Below are 7,234 nucleotides of genomic sequence, written 5' to 3' on the forward strand. Positions count from 1 at the left end.
ATTTGGTGATGAGAATTATATAAAACGTGCAAAGAGCAACTGGCAAGAAATTAAAAATGTAATTATTTTCTATCAGTTCAATTTCTGATCAATCTCAACATTGAGAATTCAGATATTGAATTGTTTAGAAAATATTACGCGGCTCAAGGCAAACTTAATATTCATGTACAGCACGAAAACTTCAAATATCAAAGAACTACAATAATTATTTTCAATATTAGATTTTTATATTGGCAGTTAATAACACAACGCAATCTTAATTTATATTTCAATTTCTTCCCTAACATATCCTATAAAAATTCTTAGGATGTTCCACAGGATCTTCACTGGATTCTCCGGAGGCTAATATTCGGCTATTATTTACTCTTCCTTAGAACATCCAGAGGAGATCCGAGGATTAAAATGTGATGTCCTCAGGATATCTTACATGTATGTTCTAGATGTCCCCTGGATGTCTTAAGGTCATCTTTATGCTATTTGGGATATTTCTTGTAATCGGTTTCATGTTACCAGTATTTATGCAGCAAATGTTTTTACATGATAACATCGGTATAATAAAAAAGAAATCAATGTAGTATACTTGTCTGTCTATAAATCTGCAGTTGCTGAAAGATAATATCAACCAAGAATTAACAATCGTGCTCTTCTTGTCACTCTGTCGTGCTGACGATACATAAAGTATCGATGAAAAAGCAAAAAAGTAATAAATTGCCAAGTCTAATAAGTACCCGTGTTTTACATACTGTATATGGGGATAAGGAAATAGACCAATCAATTTCTTTATGCTTATGGTTATGCGCTTATACGAAAGTCTGTGCTCGGGCTCTTAGAGTTTCTAAAGATAGAATCTGGCCACTCGATTAGTTTTGAAAAAATATGGCGGCAGTGTATACATAAATGCATGTAGTGCAGTGTAGTTGCAATTGCGTTGTAAAAGTTAAAAAGTTTATATTTTTATTATATATAGTTTATATTTTTTTTATAGTATTACTATATTATTATTAAGTGTTCTTAGAATATTATATTGTTATATTCAAGTTTATTTATTTTTATTTTTTTATTTAAAAATTTATAAAGAAGTAGAAGATATTTGTAATTTTCTTATTTAAATAAATAAAAATTGTTTAGTTTTCTTATTTCATTTCTTTTTAAATGATTATGCTTTCCATAACAATCTCTATTGGTTCCGCTATATTTTTCCAAACTTCCTTTTGACCAATAAAAAGGAACACGCACCAGGCCAGACTTTATCTTTAGGGACTCTATTCGGAGTTTGCCAATCACCCGTCACTTCTGTCGATCCTTAAAAGATCGCACTTTGAAAACCGTGCATCTCGCTGGTGCGCATTTAGTCGCATTGCTTCTTATGGCCCTCGCACACTGGTCGCGATGAGTGATGATCGATGGGCGATATCCTATGAGACCCTGTTTTTCCGAACGTTACATTCATCGCAAGACTTGGCGCGACATCGCTTAAAGCCGATATTACATTTGTCGTACGACAAACTTTTTAAGCATATTGATTGGCTGCAAAACAGAAACTTTCTGGAGTCTCTAGAAATTAGCTAATCAATGCGCTTGAAAAGTTTGTCGTACGACAAATGTAATATCGGCCTAAAAAGTTGGTCAAGTTTCTACTTTCATTGCTCGCGATGCGCGAAAGCTAGTGACAGCCAAAGGTTACACAGAGAAAGATGTACAATATTGTATGATGTCATAGACCACGATTATTCAGAAATGAATTTCGAGAATATAGAAAATATGAAAATAAGTTTTTCTTCATTAAATTACTATTATTTTTATTATTACAATTATATATATAACTTATTATTATTATAGATATTCGTTTTTGTATTTAATATTATTATTATGTATTATATGACTGACATTTATATGTATATTTATAAACAACAAATATAATAACTGAAAACTGTAAAACAAAAATAATTAGAGATACAATTTAAGTTTCTTTATTGCCCAGTAGAGTAGAAAAAGAGACGTGAGTTTTGTAAAGTTTTTTAAAAGTTGTTTTTATTAACTTTTTTAAAATGTTTTAATATGAAAAATATTGTTTAATATAAAAAATATGTTAATATAAAAAATATGTTAATATAAAAAATAAAATAATTTAATATTGGTTTATAAACGTATTGATTTACAAATGGATATTTGCATTTACAAATAAATGGTAGATAATTCTATTATTAAAAAACGTCTTATTCATCTGTTAAAATATCTGCCAGTAGCTGATTCCATAGCGTGCTATATATTCATACAATTACAAATGTAACATTTATAAATTATGTTATTGTTTTAAATTGATTACTTCATTTTGTAAATTTAAAGTATTTACCGATATATCATCATATTTTGTGTGTATTCTTTATTCTCTGTCAATGTAACATTTTGGTTCTTTTTTTATTAATAAATACACATACTCTTTACTAATAAACATAACGCCAATGTAATTCGATTTTCCGATTGTTGCGTCACTCATCGCGTTCAATCGCCTCACATTGTGTTTAGGGTGAACGAAGGAAAATAAATTTTCACTATCTCGTCGCGCATCGCTCGTCGCGCATCGCGCATCGCCTATCGCGTCCAGTCCTGGAGTCCAGTATGCCAGGGCCATTATTCTCACGTGCGTGACGAAACGCGACGAAGAAAAGTTATGGGTGAGGGTAAGCCGTGCCCATGTCCGTGTCCGTGTTCGTGTCCATGCTTATGCTCGTGCATCTGTCATATTACAGTTTTATACATGCGTATACGAAAGTTAGAAGTCCCCTCGCGTTTTCTGATTCATGCCAATTGAAAACTAGGTTATTAAGCGTACGCGACAGATATCCAAAGTATTTGTGCCGCATTGTCTTCTCGGTTAATCGGCGACTTTAAAATAGTTCGACATTGAATCGAATTTCCTTTGAACATAACCGTGAAAGAATGAATTATAATGGAGATTACAACGGTGGAGATGGCGCAGAGGATGTGTTCGTTAAGGCGGCAGTCGAGGTCAAACGATTTCTACCGTCGCTCTTCAATATCAAAGTGGTACGCTATACGACTTAAAGCTAAAAAGCCGGTTTATGAGTAAAAAAACTTGCAAACTTTGTTTCGGTAACATTAGTAATGTAGAGATTGTTTTTAAAAAATTTCACACGATATTTTAAAATAAAATTATACTCTAATCACGAAAATATTGTTTAAACATACACGTTCAAAAATATCTTTAAACGATTTTCTGTTAACAAACAAATGTTCGTCAAGATGATAGTTTTTTTGTCAGATGTGTCATTCAAGTCAGAAACATCGATTTATTATTGTTTTCTTTTGCTTCCTTATAGAGGAAGCTTTGTTTTCCTGATAAAACTTTTTTCGAGATTTTTATGCCAATGTGTTCAGAATGTTCCAAAACGTCGAAAAATCATATTCCTAAAAAATGTATGTATTTATGTATATATGTACGCGATATTGTGCAATCTCTAACTTCCGTAATTTTTGAAATATCTAGTTAAATTTTTTTATGTAGATAGAATATTATTAAAGAATAGTTGGTATTGAATTTGGTGAGGATCGGTGAAAAAAGATTCATTTTTTATAAAATTTTGAATTTTATTGAGGAATGTCTGTACACGTAACTTCCGCAAATTTTGCGATATTGGGTTAATTTTTTTTTACATGGATAGATTATTATTAAAGGATGGTTGGTATTGAATTTGGTGAGAATCGATGAAAGAGTCCATTTTTTATAAAATTTTTAATTTTTAAAGAAATGTCTGTACATGTAACTTTTCGCAAATTTTGAGATATCGAGTTAAATTTGTTTACATAAATAGAGTATCGTTAAAGAATGGTTAGTATTGAAGATCGATGAAAGAATTCATTTTTTATAAAATTTTGAATTTTTTGAGCAATGTCTGTACATGTCCTAATTTTCGCAAATTTTGAGATATCTTCCTCTATGAGGAAGCCAAAATTTAAAAACCCGCTTGCTTTAAACAGCTTAAACTTTGTGAGCGAAATAAAATGATGAGAAAACAATGTGCAAGTTTCTAATTTGCATAATTTTCAGTTTCCTTACTTTTTCCTTTCATTTATTAATTACATCATAACTTTGGAATTTAAGAATATATGTATACGTGGAAATCTATTTTTAATGGTATGTGAATAACTCAGTATCTCTGAAAAGCATAGATTTTTTTATCTATTAATATATATATATACAAGGTGTTAGAAAAGTCTGGAAATGGTCAAATATCTCGAAAACGAAACTTTTTTGAGAAAAATATTTCAAATCAAAGTTGTAGAGCTCTAAGTGGCGCATTATATAATAATATTAGTATGACCTTAAATAGCACCGTCAAGGTCATATAAAAATCACTTTGAATTTTTTTAATGGAACCTTCTTTCTTTTATTACATATTCTTATAGTTTATCTCGAGAGCTTTCCAAAACACTATAATAAAGTATTTTTTCATGAAGTACTTTTTGAGTTATTTTATATTTTAATCTAACATATTTTGATATAAAAAATTTAATATCTCGTAAAATATTTAGCTTTCGATAATCTTACCGTAATACTTTTAGGTACAGAATAATGAGACAAATCAATTAGTATAAAAAATAATTGTTTTTAAAAAAATTATTTACAATGTATTTTTTTAAACAATTATTTGTTTTTTTTGGCACTAATTGATTTGTCTCATTATTCTGTACATAAAAGTATTACGGTAAGATTATCAAAAACTAAATATTTTACGAGATATTTAATTTTTTATATCAAAATATGTCAAATTAAAATATAAAATAACTCAAAAAGTACTTAATAAAAAAATACTTTATTATAGTGTTTTGGAAAGCTCTCGATGTCAGCTACAAGAATACTAAATAAAAAATGGGGGTTTCTATTTAAGATTTTAAAGTTGACCTTCACATGACCTACAAATGATTTTCCAAGGTCAAATCATTGTAACCATCTTATGGCCCCCTTGAAGCCACACAACTTTTGTTTGAAACATTTTTTGATTTAACGCAGTGTTTCTGAGATATTTGAGTAGGTCTTTTAAAATGGGACACCCTGTATACATACATATATATAATGTCGTGTTCTTATTCGATCATTAAAGATTACGTTAATAAGTCAGAATAAAGTATTTAAATAACTTTAATATTTCAAGGAATATTTAAAAAAATGGTTTTATGTAATAAATATTGTATTAATACGATTGTAAAATATAATATGTTTGAGATAAAAATATGCATATGGATGATTCAAAAGGTTACTGACAAGCTTCAGGAGCGTATAGAAGAGTCGGAATATAATAACTTTCAAATAGGAACACCTTTTGTAGTACTGTACAATATTATTGCGTTTATGTGACCTTTGCTTAGTGCTTAGTTATTAAATTTTGTTTGTAACAAATTAAGATTATTTCTCTTATTGTTATGTTATCCACAATGTAGTTCCTTACATTCAAAGACTTGTATCGATTCAGGATTACTTCAGAAAACATGGGTTTCTAAATTGCTATATTCCGACTTCTCTATACGCTCCTGTAATTTGTCAGTAACTTTTTGAATCATCCTGCATTTACATATAGACATTTTTAAAATAATTTTTGCTTTTACTTTCTAAATTAATGTACATACTATGCTTAAAGGTGCATTCTTGCTATTTATCAATTTACTATTTCTTAAACGCGTGCAGCTGTTTGCATATGCTTATCAAACACCATATTACAGTCTCTAAATTGCGGTTAATTCAGTCATCCGGTTTATATATAGTTATCATGGTACAATTTCCAGAAACGATAATTATATCAAAACTGCAAGTTGAAACAGTATAGCTTTCTTCGCGGTAACAAATAGTATCGCTCTTCGTTCGGTATTGGATGCACGTTTTTTTTTCGACGTTTATCTTAAATACATAATTATTTGCCGCATCTCTATTTGTTTTTTATGCATACAAACAATCGTTAACTTATGCTTGTTAATTCAATTGGGAAATGGATTTGCATTGTAATAAATATGCTAACTATCGTTACTCTAATTATATGCAAGAAGGTCTTGCAGTTTTGAAAGTCGGATCTAGTTTCAAGTCCTTAAAGTCTGTGAACGACAGAAAAATCGTCAAAAACAATATTCTATATTCTACCAAACTCGAATTTACTCCCAATTTGAAAGCGAGCTTGCCAAACAAGTTGGACAGTTCTGTAATCAAGGAACGTTTAAATTTTCGCCAAGATAAAAAACTGTACGAGGATAAAGCTATACGAACTGTAAACAATTTCATCGGAAAATCTTGTTATAACGTATGCCATTCTTTAAATTTTTAGAGTGCGAATTTTGGAAGATAAAACTCATCGCAAATTAACGTGAATCAATGTCCACAGCTAGGAGAAAAAGGTTCCGGCTTTAGACCACGAGGAGCGATCCAAGACTTTAATACGCTGAGACGAGAATGCCTGGCGACAGGACGGCTGTTCGAGGATCCTGAATTCCTAGCCGACGATTCATCGCTATACTTCTCCCGCAGACCAGACAGATACATAGAATGGAAGCGACCAATGGTCAGAAATTTTCTAAACTATAATATTTACATATATAGCAAGTTATAGTATTTGGCTTATATTGTTATATTGCATTTGTGTCATAAATATAATACATATATTGTGTATGTATACAAAAATGATCAACGTAATAAATGCATTGTGCTTTACAGGAAATTGCGGACAATCCTCAACTTTTCGTGGAGGGTTTCTCAAGATTCGACGTTCAACAAGGAGAGTTAGGAGATTGTTGGTTGCTAGCCGCCGTAGCGAATTTGACGATGCATTCCAATTTATTTTTTCAAGTAGTGCCAGAAGATCAGAGTTTCGAAGAAAATTACGCTGGAATCTTCCATTTTAGGTTCGAGAAAAAAATATATTCATTTGCATAAGACGCAATGCAATTTTCGATCTAATACAATAATTTACGCAAATTTTTAATAATAACAATAATAGGCTCAAAGTACAAACAATTAAATGGGAGTACTAACAGATAAGACGTAAGACACGAGTATTGGTGCACGAACTTATTATTATTAAATTTTATTAACAAATGTGCATTAAAAATATACGTTTCAGATCGTTTTTTGGTCCATCTTCAGCATGGATATAAATATATACTGCGTTCACGGAAAGAACGACCTCGCTCCGCGTAGTTTTGGGCAGAATGGGGATTAATTGAGAGACTT

At 30.5% G+C, this 7,234-nt stretch overlaps 1 protein-coding gene across 9 annotated transcripts in view; it reads left to right on the forward strand.

Annotated features, from left to right (window-relative positions):
• Calpb (calpain-B) overlaps window positions 1-7,228 on the forward strand; it is a 45,680-nt gene extending 38,452 nt beyond the window's left edge. For 6 of the 9 annotated variants that reach the window (XM_070295034.1, XM_070295036.1, XM_070295037.1 and 3 more), the window contains exons 4-6: window positions 6,390-6,566; window positions 6,719-6,906; window positions 7,125-7,228. In XM_070295034.1, coding sequence (XP_070151135.1) covers window positions 6,390-6,566; window positions 6,719-6,906; window positions 7,125-7,158 — 399 coding nt within the window. In that variant the 3' untranslated portion in view covers window positions 7,159-7,228. Of the gene's footprint in view, window positions 1-2,687; window positions 3,049-5,729; window positions 6,309-6,389; window positions 6,567-6,718; window positions 6,907-7,124 lie in introns of those variants that run through there. The other 3 variants (XM_070295039.1, XM_070295032.1, XM_070295041.1) reach the window with 3 other exon arrangements.
• Window positions 7,229-7,234: the final 6 nt, after the last annotated feature.

The sequence above is a fragment of the Polyergus mexicanus genome, unplaced genomic scaffold (genome assembly GCF_030449975.1).
Source record: "Polyergus mexicanus isolate NDT 795.1 unplaced genomic scaffold, iyPolMexi1.0 SCAF_4, whole genome shotgun sequence".
In the NCBI taxonomy this organism is placed as follows: Eukaryota; Metazoa; Arthropoda; class Insecta; order Hymenoptera; family Formicidae; genus Polyergus; species Polyergus mexicanus.